This window comes from Mchenga conophoros, linkage group LG1, assembly GCF_057382185.1.
Source record: "Mchenga conophoros isolate Kocher_MC1m ecotype Shallow Benthic linkage group LG1, M_conophoros_male_GT1.1, whole genome shotgun sequence".
In the NCBI taxonomy this organism is placed as follows: Eukaryota; Metazoa; Chordata; class Actinopteri; order Cichliformes; family Cichlidae; genus Mchenga; species Mchenga conophoros.
Genome location: NC_140526.1, coordinates 16128528 through 16156504, shown reverse-complemented (window position 1 = coordinate 16156504; position 27977 = coordinate 16128528). Strand labels below are relative to the sequence as shown.

Here is a 27977-nt window from a genome sequence, read left to right as displayed (position 1 = left end):
CTTGTTCGAGCGAAAGGGGCATGCGCGCGCATTCACTTCCTTCGCGGCTCGTGCTTCTCTCTTCTCTGTGTGTGTTGATAGCGGCTTTTGCTTCCACACGTGCAATCATTCCTATGTGAATCTCTTTCTGTTTGGAGCCGCTTTTAAACTTTTCCTGCGCCGTCACAACAGGTAAATCAGCCGTCGGTGTTAGGCGTTTTATTTTCCCCGCAGCTGCGCAGCCGCTCGCGCGGGGGCAGAGGTTACCGCTGGAAGTTTAGCCGGGTTTAGCATGGTGGTATTAGCTAGCCGCTGCGCCTACTTTTTGTTGTGGTGTTGCTAACGTTAGCCAGCTAGCACCCGCAGCTAGTAGGGACAGGGTAATGTAAAATGTAACGTGAACATAAAAAAATGTGACGCTTCTTTCTCCTGTTGTCTTCCCTCCAGGTGTAAAGCCATAGAAACGGACCACCATGGGGGCATATCTGTCTCAGCCTAGCACCACCAAGACCTCTTCAGATGGCGGCAACAGCAACATGAGCTACGGTTTCTCTGCCATGCAGGGCTGGCGGGTCTCCATGGAGGTGAGGCGGAAAATGAATAAACGCATCAGAGACAGTGGTGTTGCTGCTGTGTTTGCCAAATGAAACGAAGCGAAAAACATTTTACTGGGTTATAAATGAGAACTGCAAGACATTTCTGTTTTGTTTGTTTGCTTGCGCGGAGCTCAAAACCTCTAACCTTCTTGCTGGGTCATCCAAATTAAGCTTATACATATTTTAGCTCCACTCTCCACTTTGATTGCCCAAGAGTCCCATCTCTGCTTTTTGTGGATGATGTGGTTCTGTTAGCTTCATCAGGTGGTCATCTCTAGGAATGGGAAATAGCGCCATTGAGTCTGAGGCCATGGTTCATAGGCAGAAATGTGTGGAGAGTCGGGGACAATTTGCTGCCCCAGGTGGAGGAGTTTAAGTATCTCAGGATTTTGTTCACAAGTTAGAGGACAGGGGACCAGATCATCAACAGATGGATTGGGACAGAGGCTGCAGTGATGAAACCTGAGTTTAAAAGTTAAACTCTTGATTTACTGTTTAATCGGTGTCCCCTCATGACCATTCCCTGGATAGATTGATAGATATTATCTTATCTACCTTTTAATTATTTCATTCTAGTTGGGACTTCCTATGGCGCTGTTAACATATTTGCTTTGCAACAACTCTCAGTTACTTTACTTTCTGTAACCGCTCCACCTCATTATCAGCACGTGCAAATAAATCTGTAATTGCTTCATGGAATTTGCAGATGAAAATGCTCCCTGGACTGAGGTTGTTCTTATTTTAAGTGGGTTTTTTGTTTTGTTTTGGGGGTTTGTTTTTTTTTAAAGAAAAGAAACTTTGTTGCTTAACAAATATAAAATACATTGGTCTCACCTAAATTTCATGTTCACTGTGATTTTGATTTTTATCCCCATCTTTCTTTGTCACAGGATGCTCACAACAGTATCCCAGACTTCGATGAGGATACTGCCATGTTTGCCGTGTATGATGGACACGGAGGTAACGCACTGATTTGAAGTTTGTTTGTTTGTTTGCACATCAGAGTACTATGTGCACACACTTCAGTTCATTTATATTACTTATTTTCCATTTTAGGTGAAGAGGTAGCGCTGTACTGTTCAAAGTACCTTCCTGACATCATCAAGGAGCAGAAAGCCTACAAAGATGGCAAACTTCAAAAGGTGAGCTGCATCAAGAAATGTTTGCAGGACTTAAATGAGTTTGAAGAAAAATGCCCATGACCACATGCTGCTTGGCTGTGGTATACTTAAAGCCATATTAGAAACGGTGTATTATGAGGGCATGGTTGCCTCTTCTCTGCTCTTACAGTATCAACATGTTTGAATTTCGTTTTCCAGGCACTGGAGGATGCCTTCTTGGCCATCGACGGCAGGATAACCACAGAGGAAGTCATTAAAGAGCTTGTCCAGATCGCTGGACGGCCCACCGAGGAGCCACCCACTGAAAAGGTGGCAGAGGAGGACGATTGTGAGTACACCACTGCTTGTGACATTTCATGTGGATTCTAGTGTCAGTGAACACATAATAAATGCTTATCCTTTTTGAATGATAATGCAGAATTGTTAGTATATGACATAAATTACAATATAATAAACCAGGAACAATGTTATTCTTACCATAGATAAAATCTGTCCGAGCCTGAAGTTACACAACAGAAAAATTGATGTCTACACTCACATTTCGCGGTGTGCTCCTGCTAAGTGTATAAGGGCTTACAGCTGTCCCACAGTCACAGTTTCATACTGTAATATTTTATCTTTGACATTTGTTTTGCGCTTCTCCCGTTCCCGGTGAATTCCACTATCACTCACTTCTCTATTCCAGCCCACTTGTGCAATCAATATTCAGCAATCACATACATTATAGGCTTAGTCGGGGTCTTGGAGTACTGCACGGGAGCGCATCTTGAGTGGGTGAAAACCCCTCTCCTCCTTTGCAGGGCTGAAACTTTTAATTAATGGTATGTTCACAACAAACGCAAAGTGAAGTTTTAACTCTCACTACTTAAAACGTGTGCCTCCAGCAGCCAATGTAGTGGGAGGACTGCAGCTGATAGCTAGTTACACTTTAGACTTTGTTTATAATCACACTGAGCAAAAATGTTACATTTGATGTGAACGCATCATAACATATCTATCACATCTTCATAAGTAGTACGTTGCTTTGCTTCAAGTGCTCACTTGCAAGTTGAGACTTGTGTTTCGTGTCATCAGCAGTAACTTTCCACGTCAAGGCCTTAAATCGCTTAATGTCATTATCTCTGGTCACTACTGTTCACATCCTGTTTGGATCCCTCTTTAGACAAAAGCACTTGAAAAAGGAGAAGCAGCAATCTGGAAATTTAGGGAAAAAAGGTTAAATAAAATCAAAGGAATGCAACGTGTGCTTTGCTGCAAGCCAAGATTATTCTGTGTTTTAAAAATAGGTTAATTATTTTTTGGACAGTGATTTATGGTCCCCTCTAAAAAGCACAAGTTTGAAAGACATTTGGTGCTTTAAGTTCCCCGAGTGCAAAGAAAGTTGTTTTTTCTTTGCTTATTTTGTCATTTGTCACAAAATGCTCTCCGGTTTCTGCCATGTTGTGCTTTTTTGAATTCTCACTCATGCCTACAGCTGTGCAGACAGATGACATCATTTAGTGCTTATAGACCTTGAGGTGGTCATTACGATTGGGCCCATATGAAAGATGAAGGTCATGTGCAAGTGTACTTGTGCCTGGATTTGTGTTTATGCGATTATAATTTTATTGTCACTTCAACAACTTAATGTTTTAACCGTAAACTTTTGGCACAACAGCATTCATCTTGTTTTGTTTGCCCTTCTGTATTTATTCAAAGTGCATTGACTGTAACTACTCAAATGATCACCAGCAATAAAAATCAAACCAAAAAATTTGTGGGAATACAGCAAGTAAATTATATGCTTAGAGTGCGTGCACTATTTGTAGCTTGAATCTCTGACGTCAAATGATAATACAAGTAATTCTGTTTTCTTTTCCTTTTCTCAGTGGACACAGAGGAGGCAGCTTTGCTCCACGAGGAGGCCACGATGACTATAGAGGAGCTGCTGGTACGATACGGCCAAAACCGCAATGCTATCAAACATGCGGCCGCCATGAGGTACATCATTAAAGTTGTTATGATTTATGTGTGAAGTTTTCACCTGAAGAAAGTAGAAATTAAAAAAAAATAGAAATGTTACTGCAAGAGGTCATGTCATGCAAGTTAATCGATACTGGTGTCAGATATCTCACAATTGTTCTCCTCTTGCCACCTTTTCAGCGGGTCAGAAATTCATGATATCCAACAGTCTGGATGGTTCAGCTACTTGTTTCATGTTGGTCGGCACAATTAGAAGCTGCAAGAATGAATTTTGTTTTGTTTTAAATCTTAGTGTTTCAGCTAAGAAGGGCTCCAGTTCGCAGCCTGAGTCCTCAGGAGATAAGGGGGACGGTTTGGAGGAGCAGAAGAAAGAGGGGCTAAATGGAGAAGTGGAGGAAAGCAATGAGGAAACAAAGGAAGGCGAAGGAGCAGCGTGCGGGTCTAAGCTACGAGCCTGTCGGCGAAGAGGAGGTGGCGAAGGCAGTGGCTCAGGTACAGAGATGTTCAGTCGGTCTATTGCAGAAATTCTAGAACTGCAGATCCAATTTTAACATGTTAAATGCATATGAGTGTCTGTGTTTTCACTCAGTGTTAAGCACACATGGATTTTGCAGTTGTATCAGCCATATAAGTATATTGGACAACTTAATTGTGTTGGGGTTTTTTTTTAATTGTTTTTTTTTTTTTTCTTTTTTGTTAGCCCTTCTAGCCTTATGACCATTGAGCTTATGTCATAGCAACATGTCCATCCTTTCGTCTACAAATCACAAATATCACTAATTTGAGCAACTTTTTCAGAGTGTTTCTTCTTGCTGCTTTTAGCCTTTTCTGATCTCTTCTTTCACACCCTGAGTCTGACACAGAGCCACAGTGTACCGTCACCTCAGTATCCTCCATTTTTGTTTGTGTTGCATACAAATTACATCACAGGACTTTCGGGCCACCTTGCTGGAACCATCCCACACACATTTAGGTGGTGCTCTTTGTATTCCAAAATGACCGAAACAGAGTAAAGTAGAATATCAAGCTGAGTAGATGCTGGTGGAAAACAGGCATTGGACTGTAGCTGGTGGTGGGCCTCCTTCACCAGAAATCTGCTGAGGTCATTGTAATCAGAACGTGCCGCGTGAACAAAGATGTCGGTTCCCAGCTGCAGTCTAGTCTGCTCAAAAGTAGATGTATCAGTCAGTGCTCTCTCAGTGTATTTATTTTCACTCTCTTATACATTTTTCTTTTCTCGTTCCTACAGCTGACAGTGGAGCTGATTCAGGAAGCTCCAATGGTGAGGAAAAGGCCAGTAAAGCAGAAGGAGATGCAGGCCCTTCCTGCTCCTCTTCATCCTCAAAGGCTTCAGGAGATTCGAAGTCCAGGTTTTTTGATGATAGCGAGTCTGAAGGAGAGGAGGAGGAGGCTAGTGAGGAAGAGGTGAGACTAAGGGAGTAGAATATTGGAATTTTTTGGGCTGTGAAACTTTACTCTGAAACGCCAGTGTAATCACTGTTTTAACTCAGGATGTCAGTGAAGATGAAGATGGTGACAGCAGTGAGCTGGAAGAAGAGGAGGATACAGAAGAGGGAGAAGAAGACTCTGAGGATGAAGAGGAGGAGGAAATGTGTCTACCTGGAATGGATGGCAAAGAAGAGGTGTGTTGTAAAGACTTAAGTTTTATTTTTGCTGTTTGATGTATTTTTTTTATTGGTTTTATTAAACCAAAAATGAGGTTTGTTTTCAACAAATGGTCATTTGTACATCTTGTTAAGTGGAAGAAATTTTGATGACTGCCTCAAGCCTTGGTTATACTCTGTTGCAGACACGGACAGCTAGAGACCCGGCAGCTTATCAGTCATTCTTGTTATACTTGTTTGAAGTCTGCCGCCTGGGGCACGTGGATAGTTGGTGCATTGTAATGTTAATTCTCTTGGTCACAGAAAACAGACCGAAAGCTGGACATCCATGTCTGATGGCAAAAATTACGTATCACATGCCTGAGTGGACATGACACAGACCATTTGATTTGAATCAAATCAAATAGTCTCATTCATATGAAAGACGGTGGTTCGGTTACATCGTTATAAGCCCTCGTAGTTTTGGCAGCGTGTTACAGCTCACGTGTTTGTGTTTACAGCCTGGCTCAGACAGCGGAACCACGGCCGTCGTGGCTCTGATCCGAGGGAAACAGCTGATTGTGGCCAATGCTGGAGACTCTCGCTGCGTGGTGTCTGAACGCGGTAGGTCCAAACTATCTGATTCAAGCACTGAGTTATAAAACAGTTGTCAAAGCTGAGGGTTTCTGGCATAGTAGTGACTCTCCCCACTGCTAATGTGCAGCATACAGTATGTTTATATTGTGTGTTACGTAAGAAATAGGACCCAGGATTTCTCCAGTGCCACGATAAACATTGAAAACCTCTTAGCTGAATCAGTTGTTGTGGTACCTCCTCCAGCAGCAGGAACCTTGACCTTGCTTCTCTTATTTATTCTCTGATGTTTTACTGAACAGTTTGTTGAAGGATCAGACTTGGAGTAAAGGTGGATTTCTGCACAGTCTTTATCTAATTTGTGAGCACTCTGTTTCTGTGTGACTGCAGGCAAAGCTGTTGACATGTCCTACGACCACAAGCCAGAGGACGAGGTGGAGTTAGCTCGCATCAAAAACGCTGGAGGGAAGGTGACGATGGATGGGCGTGTCAATGGTGGACTGAACCTTTCCAGAGCCATTGGTAGGTGACTCTGAAACCTTCAGATTATTAATATTCGGGTTCTTGGAATCACTCCTATTCATTTTCTTTTGAATATAGTAGCAGTTCTTCATTGATGTCCAGTGTTTGCATGTTCTCAACTGCAGTGACCAAACTTAGTCTGAACTCTGACTCTCAGGTGACCACTTCTATAAGAGGAACAAGTCTCTGCCACCAGAGGAGCAGATGATTTCTGCAATGCCCGATGTTAAAGTTCTGACACTTAACGAGGACCACGACTTTATGGTTATTGCGTGCGACGGCATCTGGTGAGTGTAAATGGTTATTTGCCCCATTACCGGTAACTAATTTCAGGCGTGTTAGTAAAATGATGTCCAAAACTGGAGCTAGTCAAATAATTTTGTAATTTGAGACAAAAAAAAAACGGACACCAAAGTTACCATGTTTTGATTCAGCTGTTTAAATCCCGTTTGTGCTTCTGTGTGTTTGCAGGAATGTGTTGAGCAGTCAGGAGGTGGTGGACTTCATCAGCGAGAAGATCAAACCAGACCAGAATGGCAAAACCAGAGCACTTTCCTCGATTGTGGAAGAGGTGAGCATGAAGGAAAAACTCAGATTTTATATTGAAGTACAGTGTAGTCATCAGGGATTAAACAATGCTCTACTCAGCAGCAGGGCAAAAACTAAATGGATAAGCGATAGATATACAGTTTTTGTAAACAATTAGATCTAAGAGTAGAGCATTAGAACTAATCACATAGCATTTGCTCTTAGAACTATTAGTTCTTCTGCCACACAGAGATAAGATTGTGGAAATTTAATCCATGCAGTAGCTTAAAAAACACTTGTGCAGTTCTCAGAAGGCAACATTGTGTACAGTCATGTGAAACAGTTTTCACGGGACTCGGTTCTTCACAGTTCCACAAAGTACATCCCATGATTCAGGAACTGTTACAAACACCTTCAGCAGCAGGAACTTGGAAGTAATTATTTTCTGAACGATTCGTCTCTCACATCATTTTAGAGCAATTTATGCTCGCTCCTCTTTAAAATGCTGCTTCAGTTCATAGAGATTTGTTCATGCACAGCTCTTTTAAGATCCTGCCACAACATTTTAAACAGATTGGGCTCCTTTTTCGATTTGCTGCTGTGATTGGGTTCATTGTCCTGGCCTCACATCTGGCTCTAGAATACTTTGGTATGCAGAAAAGTTCATGGTTGTCTCAGTGACTAGAAGGTGTTCAGGTCCTGTGGCTCCAAAACAGCCCAAATCCTCACCCCTCCACCACCGTGCTTAATAGTTAATGTGAGGTGTTTGTGCTGATATTTTCACCGAATGTGGTGCTGCGCATCCCCTCCAAACATCTCCACTTATCTTGTCTGTCCAATTGATATTGTTCCAGAAATCTTGAGGTTTGTTCAGACGCACCTTTCCAAACCTAAGCCATGCTACCATAGAGAGAAGACGCTTTGTCCTGGCAGCCCAACCAAACCTGTTCCAATTCCAATTGTGCTGTCATGAACTTTAATATTTAACATGCTAAGTGAGGCCTGTAGTGTCTGAGATGTAGCTATTGGGGTTTTTATCCCTCAGCTGTAAAAGGCTGATGGGGTATTGCTGTCACCCCAGTTTGTGAATGAGTTCGAATCTCAGTGACCTTGACCTCAAGGTCAGAGGCCAAGTTTTCTGAAAATCTTGTGAATGCAATAACTTGAGAACAAGGTTATGTATTTTCATATCAGTACCATAGATGTGTCTACTGGGAGGCTGAGGGGTAGCATTGGCCATCGCCAGTATTTCAGGCTCTGTCATCATGTGACAAAGTACTGCGTATCGCCTGCCTGCTACCAACACACCATCATGCCAGCTTAATAAATTTTTTCACATCCATCCATGTTGCGTCAGGGTTCTGTCTCGTCAGTGACAGGGAGTTGGAAATAAGTATGGCCTACGATATTCCTGTGAAAGAGCGCACCTTTCAGGAACAAACCTATAACCGCTCACCCTTGTCATTATCATCCTCATGCATGCAGGGGTTAAACTGATCTATAATGTGGCATTTGTACAATGTTCGATCTCTTCCTTTTAATTGATAATTTATTCTTAGACTAGTCTTTTTCTTCACATTTAAGTGACAAGTAAATTAGTTACCAGGAAAATCACAAGTAATCACTGTTGTCTGTCTTACTGCCTTAATTGCCTAAAAAATATTGTCCAAGGTCTCAGTCTTCAATTTCAAGTTTCACATGTCCTCCTGACAGCTGTTGGACCACTGTTTGGCCCCCGACACATCTGGAGATGGGACAGGATGTGATAACATGACTTGCGTCATAGTCACCTTCCAGGCACACCCGTCTTCCACAGATTCGGACGACACAAAGAAGAGGAAGCATGCAGAGGGAGAAGGGACTGAGCAGGAGGAGAATGGAAATGACAGCAAAAAGGCAAAAAGTGACTAAAGAGGAGACGAGAGAAACTGTCCCAGACGGAGCAGCTGGTCCCACGCTACCCCAGACACAACACAGAGACACATTCTGTTCAAAATTAAATCCTGACCTCACAAACGTCATTTCACCCTGAAGCAGACATTAGAAAAGCTCTGCCGAACTGAGACCATGAGAAGTTCGTTTTTTTTCCTGTGCTCTGTTCTTGGTGGATTTTCAATTAAGACACACCCTGCAGTAGTTTCTTTTGATTGATTCAGCTGGAAAGAGATTCTTAAATTCACAAAAGGCACACACGAAATACCACATCATTTTCCAACCAGTAGGATGCTGCAGGGGGGGAACCAGTCTAAAGAGTCAGATGTGTAGATCCCTGCAGACACTGTTGTTTTTTTGTTTTGTTTTTTAAATCACTTTTCACGTAGCAGGTTGTTTTGGTAAAATTTTGATCAGTTTGTGAAGTTATGAGTCTAATTCATGTTCACGTGTGTGACACATGCACTTCCATTGTGGCTTTGCAGTGTAAATTTTGCCAACCATGAATTCTTGTTTCACATCCTCTTCAGACACACTGAACCCAGAGTGCTGGAATGGATGCTGGTTGCTACGCTGTAACTGTATAAGAATGAATTGAACGAGAGGACTCCCAAAGTGAAGCTTCAGGATGCAGTGAGAATGGATGTGCTGGTTTAGCTCTGTCAGTTTGTGTAGCACTGCCCATCAGGATGAGGACCACACAGACTCTTGTCCAGTTGCTCTAATTTGCCATTTATATTTTTCTCCCTTTAGCACTCTTTCACAAGTAAGGATAAAGATATATATATTTTTTAATTTCAGTCTTGCTGCTGATGCAACAGCCCAACACCTCACCTTATCTTGCCTTTCTTCATTCCTGGTTTTGTGTTTTGGTTCATTTCAATTCTGTTTCCAGCCAGGGTTTTTGAGCTTGTGTGCTTTCCATCAGTAAGATTTGATAGCAGGGGAACCGAGGCCTTTAATGTCCATCCAGAGAGAAGTGGCGATTAGAGCCCGGGACCTATCTTCACCTCAGCTACTCGCACGCCGCCTGTCTCATTCCCACTATAACTAATTTTTAAGGATATCTTTAGGATGCGTTTTAAGTAAAAAGTATTTCCACTCAGCTGTTTGTTTTTCATTTATGATAATCAGTCCTCTGGCAGTTTTTCTAACAATTAAAAAAATTAAAGTCTTTTTGTGAGCACACTCTGAAATCTCCTTGACGCTGGACTGGGGGAAGGATGCACAAGGTTTTTTTTCCTGAGTGGAAATACAAATTGAGGTTAAGAAAACGGTGTAGACTTTTTTTTTTTTTTTTCCCCAGTCTCATTTAAGACATCGTGTGACTGTAAAGTTGTTTCCAGTGTCCTATCTCGTCACCATGCCCTTTTTTTCTGTACATAGTTTTTTTTTTCAATACTTGTAATTGAAGAAATGGAAAATGCTTTTTCTTTGTAATTGTGAGTCGGTGTGACATTTTGGTGCATACTCTTTTGACACCAGTATGTAAGTACATACAAATACATTTTTTTAAATAATCAACCGTATTTGTGTGTGTGCGCCTGTTATTTATTGTTAAAACCAGATTCATGTTTGTTTGGGTTTTTGTTTTTTTGGGGTTTTTTCCAAACATTTAAGGTGGTCAAGCTGAGGTCACTGGAAATATTTGTGGGTTTTTGGTTTTCATTAATTTCAGGTAGTCCTTTTTAATTCAATTCAATTTTATTTATATAGCGCCAAATCACAACAAAAGTCGCCTCAAGGCGCTTCATAGATACAGAGAAAAACCCAACAATCATATGACCCCCTATGACCAAGCACTTTGGCGACAGTGGGAAGGAAAAATTCCCTTTTAACAGGAAGAAACCTCCAGCAGAACCAGGCTCAGGGAGGGGCGGCCATCTGCTGCAACCGGTTGGGGTGAGAGAAGGAAGACAGGATAAAGACATGCTGTGGAAGAGAAACAGAGGTTAATAACAGATATGATTCAATGCAGAGAGGTCTGTTAATACATAGTGAGTGAGAAAGGTGACTGGAAAGGAAAAACTCAATGCATCATGGGAATCCCCGGCAGCCTACGTCTATTGCAGCATAACTAAGGGAGGATTCAGGGTCACCTGGTCCAGCCCTAACTATATGCTTTAGCAAAAAGGAAAGTTTTAAGCCTAATCTTAAAAGTAGAGATAGTGTCTGTCTCCTGAATCCAAACTGGAAGCTGGTTCCACAGAAGAGGGGCCTGAAAACTGAAGGCTCTCCCTCCCATTCTACTTTTAAATACTCTAGGAACAACAAGTAGGCCTGCAGAGCGAGAGCGAAGTGCTCTAATAGGGTGATATGGTACTACAAGGTCCTTAAGATAAGATGGGGCCTGATTATTTAAGACCTTGTATGTGAGGAGCAGGATTTTGAATTCAATTCTGGATTTAACAGGAAGCCAATGAAGGGAAGCCAAAACAGGAGAAATATGCTCTCTCTTTCTAGTCCCTGTCAGGACTCTTGCTGCAGCATTTTGGATTAATTGAAGGCCTTCGGGGAATTTTTAGGACATCCTGATAATAATGAATTACAGTAGTCCAGCCTGGAAGTAATAAATGCATGAACTAGTTTTTCAGCGTCACTCTGAGACAGGATATTTCTAATTTTAGAGATGTTGCGCAAATGGAAGAACGCTGTTCTAATCACTCTAATAGGATATTATGGTCAACAGTATCGAATGCTGCACTAAGGTCTAGCAGGACAAGCACAGAGATGAGTCCACTGTCAGAGGCCATAAGAAGATCATTTGTAACCTTCACTAAAGCTGTTTCTGTGCTTTAATGAACTCTGAAACCAGACTGAAACTCTTCAAATAAGCCATTCCTCTGCAGATGATCTGTTAGCTGTTTGACAACTTCAAGGATTTTTGATATGAAAGGAAGGTTGGAGATTGGCCTATAATTAGCTAAGACTGCTGGGTCTAGAGATGGCTTTTTGAGTAAAGGTTTAACTACAGCCAGCTTGAAGGCCTGTGGTACATAGCCGATCATTAGAGATAGGTTGATCATATTTAAGATCGAAGAATTAATTAATGGCAGGACTTCTTTGAGCAGTTTTGTAGGAATGGGGTCTAAAAGACACGTTGATGGTTTGGAGGAAGTAATTATTGAAGTTAACTCAGAAAGATCAATTGGAGAAAAAGAGTCTAACTTAACATCAACGGTACTAAGAGTAGCTGTAGATAATATTACATCTGTGGGATGATTATTGGTAATTTTTTTTTTGTCTAATGATTAAAATTTTATTTGTGAAGAAGTTCATGAAGTCATTACTAGTTAACGTTAAAGGGATTGTTGGCTCAACAGAGCTCTGACCTTTTGTCAGCCTGGCTACAGTGCTGAAGAGAAACCTGGGGTTGTTCTTATTTTCTTCAATCAGTGATGAATAGTAAGATGTTCTGGCTTTGCGGAGGGCTTTCTTATAAAGCAGCAAACTATTTCTCCAGGCTAAATGATGATCCTCTAAATTTGTGACACGCCATTTCCTCTCCAGATTACGAGTCATCTGCTTTAGGGTACGTGTTTGAGAATTATACCACGGAGTCAGGTACTTCTGATTAGAGACCTTAGTTTTCACAGGACCTACAGTATCCAGAGTCGGTAAAATTATTAACAAGATTTTTAGATTATGAACCCATAGTGCCATGCAGCCATCCTGCACTAAAGTATTTACTGCATACAATGTAAAAATAATTGGACCCATTGCTTCAGCCCCTGCAATCAGCGTTTTAGTAAGTTCTTAAATTCACAAAAGGCACACACTAAATACCCAAATGCTTTAATTCTTAAATTATCCATATAGAAGCTGAACAGAGAAAAATCTTTTTTTGCTACCAGTTAGAAATATCCAGTTGTGGAGGTACCAGTCTTAAAGGTAATTCTCAGAAAGTCCTGCAGATGGCAGCAGACAATAGACTTGATTTGATACAGAGGTACCAGGACACTAATAGGAACACCTTTTTATTATTGGGTTGGCCACTCTTTTGCCTTTAATTCTTTATCACACAGAACTAACAAGGTGCTAGAAACATTCCTCAGATCTATATTGTCCTTATGGTCCATATTGATTTGACAGCATCATACGCGTATCACCTGTCCGTCGTGTGAATTTCCTGTTCCACCACATCCTAGAGGTGCTCTATTGTGATGTTTAAGAAACCAGTTTGAGATGACTGGCACTTTGTGACATCAGTAGTCATCAGAAGATGTTAAAATGATGCTCAGTTGGTATTAAGGAGCTCAAAGTATGCCAAGAAAATATCCCACACGCTGTTAGACCACCAGCAGCCTGAACTGTTGATTAAGGCAGGATGCACGTTGTTTACACCAAATCCTGACCCTCCATGTGAATGTCACAGCAGAAATTGAGACTCATCAGACCAGGCAACATTTTTTTCAACCTTATTGTCCAGTTTTGGTGAAGCTGTGTGAATTGTAGCCTCAGTTGTCAGGAATAGCACCTAGTGTGGGTTATTGTAGACCATCTACTTCAAGGGTCGACGTGTTGTTACAAGTGGTTATTTGAGTTACTGTTGCCTTCCTATCAGCTCGAAGTGGTCTGACCATTCTCTGACCTCTGACATCAACAATACTTTTTCACCCAGAGAACTGCTGCTCACTGGACTTTTCTTCTCTTTTCTTCTAGACCATTCTCTGTAAACCGTAGAGATAGTTGAGTGGAAAAATCCCTGTTAAAAGTCCCTCAGTTTCTCTTTCTTCCCCATTCGGATGTTCGATTTGAACTTTAGCAGGTCGTTTACCACATCTGCACTGTGTTTCTGCCATGTGATAAAGTTAAAAGACAATGTAGTGTATATAAATCTATGTTCCATGAAGGGCAAAGAGGCAGGGGGTTTCATGCCCTGCTGATGTTCGTGGACTTTAACCAGGTGGAACAACTAATCATGTAGATCACATTCTCTGTATTGAATGAAAAACCCTTCATACAGTTTGTCCTTCGTCCATAGTACACAGTTCCAGGCCTTCTATGGAAGACAAAATGTGTTATACTTTAAACCCCCACAGGAACAGCAAAGCAAAGGAGGACAGACTTGACTCCTCGCTAGCCTCGGGGCTTCTCTGTTCCTGCCTCGTCATTGGTCGAAGCCCTTCAGTTCTGGTGGCTGTGCAGCTCCCCGAGGATCATAGTTGCTGCAGGAACAATAGAAAGCAAGAGAGGAAACACACACTGTCCTTGGAATCTAAAAATGTTTTTGCAGACACAAATACACGCGATTTCTCCGGGTCTTTACCAGGCAGGATGTTTTTTGTTCTGGTAGTCCAGATTAGCACTGTGCTGTGTGTACAGAGAGTGCGTGCAAAGTTTATTAGTTTGTGTGTGTGTGTGGGGGGGGGGGGGGGGGGGGGTATCATTATTGGACTAAAGGACAGAAATACAGACCGAAACACACAAGATTTTGTGTCTCTATCAGTGTGAATGTGACTTTTGTTGTTGCTTCTGAAAACCAGTCCCATAATTTCCAGGATTTTCTGCACAAGATTTTATGTTTTGGCAGTTTCTCAAATACTCAGGCCACTGTCCAAAGCTGCTGCTAGTTTTTTCTTCCCTGCTTTAGATGTAAAAAAGTTTCTTTAAAGGCTACGGCCATGGAGCTCAATGGTGGCCTTGTCCAGCTGTGTGCGTGCTGGGGGAGCTGTTTCTGTCTGTAGACTCTTAAACTTGACTGATGACTGTGGAAGAGAACCACAGGAGACCTGCAATTGTACATATAGAACCGTGCGTTCGTGTGTGTGTCTGTGTGTGTGTAGTCTAGCCAACAGGTCCTATATAGAAAGCTAGACCACAATAGCAGGTTGTAGCCAGACACTGTAGGCATTCATCTAGACTTACACAGTCTTTTTCGATCTCATGCTCTAAAACTGCATTGGCCTTGTTGCCCTCACGCTGTAGAGTTTAGCTGTTTCCCAGCAAACACACACACACAGACACACACATTCCAGTGGTCACAGTAGTGCAATTAAAATATGGGCAGCGACCAAAAACGGTTAACTGCAAGGTCTTTTTAAAGGCAGACACTTCTAATCTGCATTCGTGTCCCTGTGCATTGATGCTACACATGATAGAGGATGATTAAAACTACATAATAACAGCCCCATAAGGACCCTTTTTGATGGGTGTTTTAGCAGAGCCTGTGTAGCTCAGATCTTGATTGTCCATTTGTCATTTCACCCTGGTATGTCTACCAGAAGATTGTGGCATGTGTACAGTGTGGGTGCATTGGTGTCTGCGCTTGTAAACTTTCATTCCAGTTTCACCACTGGCTAGCTGTGAACAGGAAGCCAAGTGCATATGTCTTCCATGCCACTTATAGCCTCTCATCCTGTAAAACCCATGTGGCCCAGATACGGGATCCTCCACAAGCTGGTAGATGGTAAATTTCAATTTAATTTATATATCACCAAATCACAACAACTGTCACCTAAAAGCACTTTATACTGCAAGGTAAAGACCCCACAATAATGCAGAGACAACCCCACCAAGCGACAGTGAGGGGAAAAACTCATTTTTAACAGGAAGAAAACTCCTGCAGAACCAAGCTCAGTGAGGGGCGGTCATCTGCTGAGACCGGTTAGGGGTAAGGAGTTCAATCTGTGAACTCTTCAATTTTTAGTTTGACGTCACTCTTTTGTCAGCACCTCTTTTCTGTGAAAAGGTTATTTGAAAAACCTGAACCAACAAAGCCAAAAATTTCCCCAGGAAGACTAAAACCAGAGCTAAACGAGAGGGTGTTACATTCATGTGCATTTTTTTGTTTGTGTAAATTATGTAATAAATAAAGGGCACACAAAAAGTCCACAAATTGACCTCTGAAGACGTATGTCCACCACAAATCACAGGACTGTCCTATCAGCATGAGCGTAGCTGATAACGCAGACACACACATATGTCACAGTCAGCTGTTCTTTTGCAGGAAGTACCAGCGTGTCAGTTCCAGATACATCCTCTGTGAGTGTTTGTGTGTTTTCAGCCTAAGCACATTGAACAAACTGATAGTAAAAAGAACTCCTCACATCCTTTTTTTCCTTTTCTTTTCCTCTTGTCCCTTTCACCTCCCTTTTTTCCATTTTCTCCTCCACCCACTCCTACTTCCTGTCACCTCTTCACTCCACTTCCTCTTTTTTCCCTTCCTCCCTGTCTTCTGATCTTTCCTCTTCACTGTGATAACTTTGTCTCATGTCCCGTTCGCTCCCTTCCTGTTCTCGTGTTCAGTTTTCACAGATTTCAACAGATTTGTAGACTTGTAGCACAGCACGGGTTAATTTGTAGGTTTCATTAACCTCTAACTTATATTCCATATTCTGTATTCCCAAGGCCTTACCACAGTGGACAGCATCAGATGCCCTTACTGAAACAACCCTAGTGTAAAGCTAATTTAAATATACGAAAGATAAGAAAGATGTTTGTACTGCAACCCTCAAATAAAATCACCAAATCACCAACACAATGATTTCACTCTCAGTAATTTCCTTTAAGATACTTTATGTTAGATATTAAATGTTTTAAACTGTTTATCTGTAGATGATTTAAATATTAAAAAATTAGAAGCAAAACATGATCAAGTGACACTCAAATGAAATAAAGTGATTAGAAAGGTCAGTGAGTTTAATTTCACTAGCCACACCAAGGCTAGAAGAAGAAATCACTTAAACAGAACCAGTGTGACAAAAAGAAGCAGGCTAAAAGATCTCAACACGTAACACATCATGTCACGATCTAAAGAAACTCGAAGGACAGATGAGAAACAAAATCAATTATATCTACTAGTCTTACAAAGCCATTTCTGAGGCTTTGGGGCTCCACAGTGAAAGCCATTGTCCAAAAAAAGAAAAAACTTGGAATGAGGGTGAAAATTCCCAGGATTCCCCAACCCACCAAAATTAATCCAAGAATGGATCATCATCTAAAGACCTGTAGGCCTCACTTGCCTCATTTAAGGTCAGAGTTCATGATTCAACAATAAGAAAGAGACTGGGCAAAAATGGCATCCATGAGAGAGCTCAAAGGAGAAAAACACGCTGACCACAAAGAAAAATATGACTTGTCTCACATTTGCCTGAAGACATTTTGATGATCAAAAAAATTTGAAAATAATTCTGTGGCTCTTTTTGAAAGGTTTGAATCCTCTTACATCTGACATATAACTAACACAGCATTTCCTAAAAAGAGAACATCATACCAACAGTTAAAGAATGGTCACGGTAGTGTGATGGTCTGCGGTGTAAATGGTGGAACCATAAATTTTGCTCTCTACCAGAAAATCCTGAAGGAGAATGTCCGGCCATCAGTAGCACAATGATCCAAAACACAGTCCATCGCTGAATGGCTTTAAAAAACAACAACAATAACACAAAGGTTTTGGAGTGGCCTAGTCAAAGTCTGGACTTAAACCAGATTGAGATGCTTTGGCATGACCTCAAACAGGTTGTTATAAGAAAAACCTCCAATGTGGCTGATTTAAAACAATTCTGAAAAGAACATTGGGCCGGTATTTCTCCACAGCGATGTGAAAACCTCACTGCCATCACAAACACTTGACTGCAGTTCTTGCTACCAAAGGTGGCACAGCCAGTTTAAGAGATAATTACTTTTTCACACAGGGTCAGGTAGGTTTCGCTCAATTTTTTTAACCTAAATAAATGAACTCGTTTCAAAATAGTGCATTTTGTATTTACGCAGGTTAGTTTTTGTCTAATCTGATGATCTAAAAGGTGTATGTGCAAAAAAAAAACCTTTTCACAGCACTGTGCATACATGCTAGCAAATGAGTGTACACAGTAAGATACAAGACATGCTAAATATAAATAGAAAGCCCACTATATCAGGGTAGCACATACCACACAGATGATTGTTTGCCTACACAGACACACAAAGAAAAGTGTGCATGCAGGAACTACTACACATATATCAGGACATCAGTATGTACAGTAGGCAAACACTCACACACCAGAGCGGTGAGGTCAGAGATAAGAGGATGAGGAAACAAGCTGCTGTCTGATCAGCGGACATACTGCTGCCCTTACATCACCACGCATTTCTTCACCGTCTCATTTATTCACTCTTTCCCAGCCACAGATTCTCCTCCTTTAACTCCATTTTTAAAAATCAGCATACCCGCCTGTTTTCCTCAAAGATATTTTTCCTTCTCTGGTTTCTTTCCTCCCTTATCTCCCATTTCTTACTCAAACTGTTTATCATCAAACAGAAAAGTAAAACTGAGCATTCCTGTAAATAGATAACTGTAAGGATTATCTCACAGTAGTCAAAGTAAATCAGATATAATAGAAGCAGAACATTTTGTTCTTCTAACCTTGTCATGAGCTTGTCATTTTAATGGCTCTTTAAGCAGGCATGAAGGGCAAAGCTGTGATGAATAAGCAGCCTTTGGCTTTACAGATATTCATTTGGTGTCAATGTCAAGTTTGACTTTTATCTAAATCTTCTGAGCACTGCCAGCCCCCCAACCTCATCATGGTTAAAAATTTGGTAGCACAACTATGAATCTCACAAAAACAGCATTACTGTATTAGCACGGCAAGGTTACAGGAAAAAGAAGACAATGCAAAGGGATCAGCAAAATGCAGCTGAGACACTTCTGAATTTAAAGGTTTAATCCAAAGATGCAAAAGCAGTGAAGTGATAACCTCTAAGCCTCAAATCTCTAACCTTTCTGTGTGGAGGTCTTCTCCGGGTACTCCGGCTTCTTCCCACCTTCCAGAAACTTGTGTGTCTTTCACCCTAGGACAGCTGGGATAGGCTCCAGCCCCACCTTGATCCTGAATTGGATACATGGTTAAGAAAAAGGATGGATGGATTTAGTAACGGGGTGCTGATGGGGAAAAAAAGAGAAAAACATACAAAGATGAAAAAGTCAAAGCTGCACCTTCAGTAAATAATAATTGAATAACTGGTAGTTTAGTGATAACTCAAAGACAGCCAAGGCCACCGTATGTGTGTACATGTTTGTATATGTGATATCACACGTGTGCAAGTCAAACGTTTAGTTTAACCAGACCTAATTCCTTCTATCAATCTGAAGCCCCCATGAGCGAGCGTCCGCAGTGAGGACATTTAATGCCATTACGGAGAGTGTTTAATGGCCAAGAGGTCTCATTATAGTGTGGAGCAGACAACACTTCCTGTCATCTGCGTGTTTACCAGTGAAAGAGAATTTGTTCAGCTGTCATAGACATTACAGCAAAGAAAGGCCGTTCTTCAAGTAAAACATGTTTGTGACACCGATTAAAAATAAACGCTGACATCTTAAAGGAAGAATAGATACATCTGAAGGTGGTTTGAAGATCTCGTGACTGGAGCAATCTTGATTTTCCCCACAGCTGTTTTATCTTGTGACTGGGTTGATAGCCATCTCATTGCTGCATCAGAGGCTCTGCAGTCTATATGCAGCACAACTGGATCATATGAACAATTGTCTGAGCTCATGACTGCTGAGCTGATGAATGCTATGCAGTTCTAGCTCAGAGAGGGGCTTTTTTATGTTATGAGGCTATAACTTTCTAAAATAAAAGGGAGGTTGGTTATTGATCTGTGTCTAAAACACTAGGCTCATGTGCAAGTTTTTAGCACAAGGTTTACAACCTTAAAGCCTCTGCTGCTAACTAAACATCCCCGAGAAATCTAATTCGTAAAGGGTGTTAAAGACACGTCGATGAGTTTCTGAAACAAACAACAAACAAACCGCAAGAGGGTCTGGGCTCTAGTCCTCCACCTTCCTCCCACAGTCCAAAGACATGCATCTGACTTTAACTGGTGATTATACATTGAACATATATGTAAATGTGAGCATTAATGGTTATCTGTATCTGTGTTATCCCTATGATAGACTGGCAAACCATCGAGGGTGTACCCTGGCTCTCGGCCCCTAACAGCTGGGATCAGCTCCAGCACTGTGGCAACCCTGAATTAGGTAGGTATAAGAAGATCGATGGAAGGATACTTCATTTAAGCTCTGTTGTTAAAGGTTGTGTTTAAAGTTTTGGCTGCCGTGATGCAAACATTTCCCAACTCTTGGGATAAATAAAGTATATCTTAGCTTATCTTCAACTATCAGGCTCCTCAGTGTGAAAACAGCTCCCAGTTTTGGGTTGATCCATTCCTTAAATGTGCTGCTGCAGGCCCACGGTGCAGAGGGAGTTCCCATGAAGCACTGAGCACCTCTCCTCCACTTCAGTCTCACGTATTTACTTGCTACTATTGCTTATTTTTTAAAACTGTATCTTCTCTCCCCTGTAGTTTATCCCTTTTCTTCTGATTCTCTCTGTCTCTTTACATCTTTGCTCTGATGCTGGTGGAGCTGACCGTCTCAAATCTACATTTGCTGATCAGAGCAACAGGCTCAGTGTTTACAGTCTGTTGCCTCTCCACGCTCTGCTTTTTCTTTTCTGCTTATCTGCCCTCAACAAACCCTGTCCACTCTGAATCCGGCATTTCTTCCTAATGAAAGGGAGGTTTTTCTCTCCACTGTCACCAAGGGCTTACTCAAGGAATTGTTGAAAGGTTGTATGATTCATGATTCGCTTGGGGATTCACCCAAAACCTTAAGAAATAGTCCCGTTTTGTGTGTGTGTGTGTGTGTGGGGGGGGGGGGGGGGGGGGGGGAGAGAGCATGGGACATTTTTTTCCTTGATAAACTACATACTTGTTATTACAGGACATTAATAAGCTAGTCTTCTGTTGCTTTATGTATACTATTATATTGACAGGTAGGTTTTCAAAGTGGCAACCTGCTATCAATAAATCAGAACAGTGTGTTCCATATACGTTAAGTCCCAAAGGTCTTCAATTATTGACAGAAGAGCTTAAAATAGGTATCATATTCAGGGTTTTCTATTAAAGCTATCTAAATTTAAATAAATAAAAGGTTTGCTATTTATAGAGGTGAGGCTTCTGTGATAATCTAGATTCAGCATAATTTGTCCAGAAAAACACAAACTGTGCAAAATCATCCTCCCTTTGCTTTAAGGATCAGTCTCTCATGACTCATTGTATTGGATTAATCCTACTCCCTTCAGTTACTGCCTCAACACTACACACCCAGTCTCTCCCCTGCTGCCTGTTCTGGGTTAAACAAACAGACATGCAAGTCCTGCAAGGTGCACTTCACACATGCACTTGTGCTTCTTTCCAAAAAAACACACACTTATCCAAGCTCATGTGCAACTTTCACTTGCCCGTGATTTTAATGTGAAGATAAAGATTAAAGCGTTTAATTAAAGCGGCAGCACGGAAAGGTAATAAAGTCCAAGTGTTCCAGACCTTTGAAGAACATTTGTCCTCGATCACAAAGATTCATTTGAAGCAGCGTCTCTGAACTCTGCACAGCTGAAACTAGGCCTCCCTCTCTCCTCATTGTGTGTCAGCTCACACAGTTGAGAAAAGGACAAAAGTTCTGGCCATGAGCCTGTTGGTCACAGTGTGTGTGTGTGTGTGTGTGTGTGTGTGTGTGTGTGTGTGTGTCCCAGCTGGTTACATCTGGTTTCAGAGGCTACACAGGGAGGCTGATTACTCCCACCTCTCAGTATCAGTAACTAATCCCCATTTCCCAGAACAGTGTTTATGTGTGTCTGTATGTGAAAGAGAGAGACTCACAAAATGTGTTCATTTTAAAATGTTAAGATACTGTAAATCCTGAGAACTGTGACAGAGCATGAAATCCAATTACAAACTGTCAAGGTGGCAGACGCTATATTCACCTGTCTCATTCACCTGTCGGTTTCATCAGTGTGATCAATCATTACCTCCCACTGACCGACTCAGAATCATATTTAACAAAGCTCTGTAAATAGTTATTCATACTATGAATATTTTTCAAGTTACAACCACACAAAGTACATAAGGGTGGGTTGAAATCTTGCATTTAAGCCTTTTATTCTTTAGCTTAAAGCCACAATCGGCATATTTTTTTAGTATAACTTGAGCACCAATATCATAGCATATGTTTGCCACAGTTCACTGTGTTTACTGTACAGTTATAATCCAAGCACAATTAATGACAAAAGGCACGCTTTTATTGAGGCTAATGAGAAACTTGAAAATGAACAAAGTCCCAAGAAGTTTAAAGTGACTGCAGGAACACAAAGAGCTAGCATACAAACTAGCACAGACGAAGGAAACACAGAGCTATGTGTGCGTATGTACAGTATAATATCTCTGTGTTAGTGTTGTTCCTACATCTTCATAATAATGTTGGTCCACGATCAACATTGCAGTTAACCAATGACATTTTCTGAGCATTCAGTCAGCATTAGCCAAAAAAGTAGCTAATGCTTTTAGCAAGCTAACATGAGCAACCTAAATTTGGCTAACAGCAAATTTTACTTAAAAATACATTTATTATATTGTATAAATTAATAAAGACAACACTTAAAATGCTAACCATTTGTTCCAGAAGAGACTCTTAAGTAAACAAAGAAAATTTTCCTGCCAAGCTATGAGCATGAGGTCTCAAAAGCTGGAAAAGACAGGAAGTAAAAGTAGAATTTGGAAAACGTATAAACAAAGTTCAAAATAAAACTGGAAAATTTTTAAAATATTCTTCCTGCTAAAAGGGAGCACTGTAATGTTTTTATTCTGCTTGTTTATTTTATTTTGTTATTCATATTATCATCTGTGTGGATATTCTGCTGCAGCAGACAGGAGGTGAAGGCCAGGTTAGTGAAAATAGGCGAAGCGGAAGAATAGAAAAAGAAAAGGAACAGAAAGAAAGAAAAGAAGAGGATGAAGCAAACAGACATGCTGAGTCTCCAACTGCTGCATCTGCAACAAAGCACGACTCTGTTACAAACTGTCAACGTGTAAAGGACTACAGAGTCTTGAATCCTGACCTTAGTCACTGTGTTGTAATTTACTAAAGTGCGTGTGAAAATTCACATGCTTCAGCTCTTAGCACTGACCTTCACCTTTAAAAGTGAGTGGTCAATGCACCTTTTTCACTTATTGCCAAATTATAGCTGGAAAGCCATTCATGTAATTAATAGTTTTAATGATGCTTCCACTTCATTCCTGCTTCCTGCTATTGCAGACTTTCTGTCATGGCTCATTGGGACACTTAATTGAGAAGTGAAGTCGTTAATATTATTAGTCACACCTGGATTTTTCCAACCATAAAAAACATGTGTAGGTGTAGCTGTGTATCACGGTTTCTTGCACTTCTTTTCTTCCACTACAGCTGAAGCCCAACAAACACAAAGCTGTCTTCTAATGTTTCTCAAACTGGGATCCTACACGTTCCTGTACTAAGAAACTGCATCAAACCAGTCAACTTAACAATGTTAAAGAGTGTCACATTAAAAAACACCCATGAGCATTAAATCTCAGTCTTATAATACAGCTCTGCAACAAAGCCTAGTACATCTAATTACATCTAACAGGCTCGGGATCAACTGACATTTGGTTATTCGCTCCACGATAATCCAGAAATTATGAGCCATTTTCCGCTTTGTTCTTGAAGGTCTTATCTACGCCATGAAATGAGCAGTTGGAAAAACCTGTCAGTATGTCCCGTTTACTGATAACATGGAAACACACGACCGATGGAAAGCATCAGCAGACTTTGCCCAGATGTTAGGCATTCTTATAATTATTAGGAATTTCTGACTCTTGCTGAGGCACTGATTTGTGAGCAATTTAAGACTGATCTGCTCTCCTCTAAATGAGATTTGTCAAAGCTCCTACTTCCAGACTTCTCACAGCTCCAGTTTCACTCAATTAATGAATGAAGTGAAACAGAATAGCATCCCTGTATAAACTGTTGCATTTTGCAAATAAACTTCAGCTGAGCGAATCAAACACACGACAGGTTTTCAGAGGTGTGACAGAAAAAAGGTCATTAAATAAGGCTTTGCTCATGAGTCTATGTAAGAAAAAGAGATTATTTTCTACTTAGTTTTATTGCATTTTTAGCTCAAAATTCAAGTCTATTAACTCAACATTATAGCTCGACATCTGCTTTCAGATCAGCATGTCTCCCTCTGGACTGTGTGGATATACTGTATTTAATTGATATCATCTGTGGCATGACAAATGAAAAATTACACCTTTATTGTTCTTAGTGGTGCATGAAGTCCACTGACCCCTGTGGAGCTTCTCAGGTGAAGTAAATTCAGCAAAAACATCATGTACAGTTTGCTATTATATGCTTAAAGTTAATGTGTATCACATGCAAAATACTGAGGCTAGTATTTTTACTTTCATTGACGTAGTGAACCCTGACATTGTTAGAAAAAGTATGTTCTTTAAAACTGAAAAACAAGTGTAATGCTGGGCTGATTCACGCTGTTTGAGTGTCCGATTCAGAGTTTAAAGCTTCCTTGTGAATCAGCTGTGGTGTCAGCTGCAGCTGCTGCAGACTGAAACGCACCCTGCAGACTTCATTACCGAGAGCTTTTATCTTTTCCAGTAAACACACTCGAGCAGCGACTAATTAGATGAGATATATTAAGTCAGAACAAGCAATGATATGAAACCACATGCCTTTGATAACAAGAGGTTTATCTTGACAAACGAGAAGTATGCAAATACCACGTTTTATGCATACGCCAAAAAGAGACTTGGGTAATACTTGTAAGGTCCTTGTAATAGGTGTTACTTAATTGGTGGTAAAAATTGTAAAAGTCCTTATAACATGCTTATTAATAATTAGTATGTGCCAGTATAATGATTATTAATAAAACATTTATAGTTTTATTACAAGGCATTTACATTCATATAACAGATTACTAAAGGACTTTGGATTATAAGGACTTTGAGTATTTTTGTATTTTATTATGGTTTATTGAGTATTAAAACACCAATTGTACCATTTAGTTAAATCTTTCATAAAGAGGACCTGTTGGGCTGCCAGTATAGCTTACTTAGTTGAGCATGTGACCCATATACTGAAAGATTTTTCCAGGCACCCACATTTGAGTCCACCCCTGCCATTTCCTGTGTGTCTATCTGCTCTCATATCCTGTCAAAAATCAAGGCTAAACTGCTGCAAAAAGTTTTTTTGTTTGTTTGTTTGTTTTTTAATTTAAAGAGAACCTGCTGTGCTCATTTCTTTCTTCACAGTTTTATTCTATACTTACACGACTCAAATTTAAAAATAATACTCGTCAATCCTGTATGGAGCATTAATATAGCCCCTCAAAGTCATCGACTCCCTGAAACGAGCTGTTTTATGTCTCAAACAGAAAGTTTGATGGTCAGACAGGTGGAGCTGCTATGAGATGATCATATTAGAGATATCCTGTCCCTGATTAACTGATCATCTAGAAGCAAGAGTTAAAAAACACAAAACAAACATTTTAAAGCTTAAGTCATAGTTATTAACAGCACATACCTCAGTCTTTGAAACTTTGTAATATGAGCATTCATTATTGTTGCAGTCTATATACAGAAAATAAGGAAAATCCTAATCAGTCCCCCTGCAGTACTTTTTGGTTGCGGCTGTTTATGGGAAAATGTAAAACATGAAAATAATAATTTGTTTTCAAAATAGCTGAGTGTCAATTGTGTACAGTCCTGTGAAAAATTAAATACAGCATTAATCTGTCCATGTCCTTAAACGTTTATCCAGTTTAGGTCTACTGTGTCTAATCAAATGTATCTGATTAACTGATCATCAGAGCCTCTATAAAAGCTGAACAAACCACAAGACTTTCAGTAGCAATGTATTTTAGACCAATAAGTGGAGATGTTTGGTCATAATGCATAGAACCCCGCTTGGTTAAAACCAAATACCTGACACCAACTGTGAAATAGAGTGGTGGAGGGAGGGGTGATAATTCGGATGTGTTTCACAGACACAGGATCTGGGAACCTTGAAATCATTGGGTCCTCCATGAACTCCTTTGTATGCCAGAGTATTCATTGTGAGGTCATCTGTCTGACAACTAAAGCCTAGCTGAAACTGGAATAGGACAATGAGTCCAAGTATGCCAACAAATCTAAAACAAAACGGCTAAATTAAAAAAAGACTCAAGGTGTTGCAATGACAGTTCAGACTTCAAGCCGATTAAAATGCGGTGGTGGGACTGAGAGCTATGCATAAACAAATCCCAACAAACCTCAATGACCTACAGCCGTGTTGTAAAGAAGAGCAGGCCAGAGTTCCCCAGCAAGGATGTGAGGGACTGATGAAGTCATGCAGAAAACAATTACTTCAAGCTAAAAGTGTTTCTTCAAGTTTTCACAGTGCTGGTGACCCCTAAGCCTTTATATCATGGAGGCCATGATATAAAGGCTTAGTGGCATTTGAAATAACACATTTATTAAATACACAGCATTTCCAGGGCGGTTACAGGGATTTTATGGCGGTTACAGTCGTCAGCTGTTGTTAGCAGTTCACAGATGAGCTGTATTAATGTGAAGAGTTGGAAAGTGGGAGGAAGGTGTATAAACTGAATGTGTGTCACACTGTTTCTCAACTCAAATGCTATATGGCACCTTCTCCCTCATGGGGTATCCTCATAAACTATGTGAGCAAGAGGGCAGAGAGAGACCAAGAGAGGAGAGAGTGTATTTGACTGGAAAGTGATACGGAAAGGGAGAAAAAAAAAGGAAAGAGCATATTTGTTTGAGAGCAGGTGAATGGCCAGAGATAAAGTCCATTCAGGCAGCAGTTTCACTCGTTCAGTAAAGATTCCAGGAGCGTGTGTCAGCGTGTTTGAACAGTGGGTCTGTGCGGATCATTGTGAGGGGAAAATCCACTCATTGTCACAATGTGTAGATTAAGTTGTTGCTGTGTATTTTGTGATCTCCTCTGGCCTTTTTGTATGACATTTGCATGTTCCCTCTGTGCCTGCAAAGGTTTTCTACCACCGTCCATTGTCAATTGGTGCTGGAGACACCTAAATGATGGATGTGTAAATGGGTGAACAGTATCACAAATAGTGCAGAAGACCAACCTTACTATGGTTATGCTTAGTTTTTCACAGTTTCACAGTAGTGCATGGAGCTCTATGAAAATTTTCATTTTTACATTTCTGTACGTAGATGTCTTACTAATGTCTGACTAACAGCTGCTGGGTATAAGCCATAGTCATAATCTATTTTTTAGTTCCAGTAATCAGTGTAGATGGATACAACATCTGGTTCTTTTTGAGCTGTTTTCCTGTCTGATGCAGATAACAGAAGAGCTTTACTTACAGAAGATATTTTGACTCGCCATGGCAGGAAAAACACAGGTGTAACTAACAATGTCATGAGTCATGGTCATGGTCAGCAGGCCAGCATCCACCCTACCAAGAACCTGAAACAAAAACAGCAACGCTAAATATAAATCAGCCATTCAGCCTCACTCTTGTGCTTTTCTGATTGTGACTGCACTCTGTGGAAAAAGGTCAAAACCCTTCAGTAAAAATGATAGCCTCTCATGATTGTAAACTATTGAGTCAGCTAGTTGCAAGATGTTTTCTTATGGATAACACCTGGATTCAGTATAAAAAATAAGTAACACTAATAATGTTGTCAGCAAGGCAACACTATTAGTGTTACTTAACAAAGACAAGCTGAGCACTCAAAACGAAAGCAGCTGGTTGTTATCAACTTTGCTAGAAATTACATTAAAATAAAAATCATTTACCGCAGCAAGTAAGTTTTAAAGGATTGCTTAATGCAGTCCAGATTATGTCCTGTTTCTTTATTCAGTACAAAAAATGTTATCTTTGAAGATTGCCCTGTCATTACTATTGTCTCCATAATACACAATCCCACTGGATGCTGTGTGAAATGCAACTAAAAACAGAATTCAGTGATTTGCAAATCTCATATACCTATATTGTTTCACAAAAGAATATAGAAAACAAAAACGTTTAAACTGTGACATTTATCATTTCATGTAAATTCTTTTGAATTTGATGACATAAACACTTAAAACAAAGAAAGCTCAGACAGGGCAATTAAAGGGTTGTAAAAGTAAGTGGTACTAAAAAAAGAGACAAGCCGTAGGAACATTTTGCAACTAATGTTATGCTAACTGGCAGTTGATTGGGTTTATATGATTGGGTCTAAAAAGAGCATGTTGGAGAGGACGAGTATCTCAGAGAAAAAGTGTTCAGTAATCAGAAATCATGGACGCCGTGTCCTCCAGACTAAAGAGA

The 27977-nt window shown here is 40.5% G+C and overlaps 1 protein-coding gene and 1 long non-coding RNA gene across 3 annotated transcripts; one reads left to right on the top strand and one right to left on the bottom strand.

Annotated features, from left to right (window-relative positions):
- ppm1g (protein phosphatase, Mg2+/Mn2+ dependent, 1G) lies at positions 1-10367 on the top strand. Its single transcript, XM_085267809.1, has 14 exons — positions 1-171; positions 427-563; positions 1466-1535; positions 1632-1717; positions 1895-2024; positions 3565-3676; positions 3951-4150; positions 4908-5083; positions 5170-5301; positions 5784-5886; positions 6247-6378; positions 6536-6665; positions 6850-6949; positions 8620-10367. Exons 2-14 carry the CDS (start codon positions 453-455, stop codon positions 8815-8817), a joined length of 1680 nt encoding a protein of 559 aa, XP_085123935.1. The 5' UTR covers positions 1-171; positions 427-452; the 3' UTR covers positions 8818-10367.
- LOC146583149 (uncharacterized) lies at positions 10359-27121 on the bottom strand. Of its 2 annotated transcripts, none has more exons than XR_014891331.1 (3): positions 27025-27121; positions 18541-18650; positions 10359-10770 (listed from the first exon to the last, which is right to left on the bottom strand). It is a non-coding gene; the product is annotated as an uncharacterized LOC146583149 (long non-coding RNA). The 2 variants fall into 2 exon arrangements; XR_014891332.1 differs by lacking the exon at positions 27025-27121 and adding an exon at positions 21151-21250.
- Between the last annotated feature and the right edge of the window lie 856 nt (positions 27122-27977).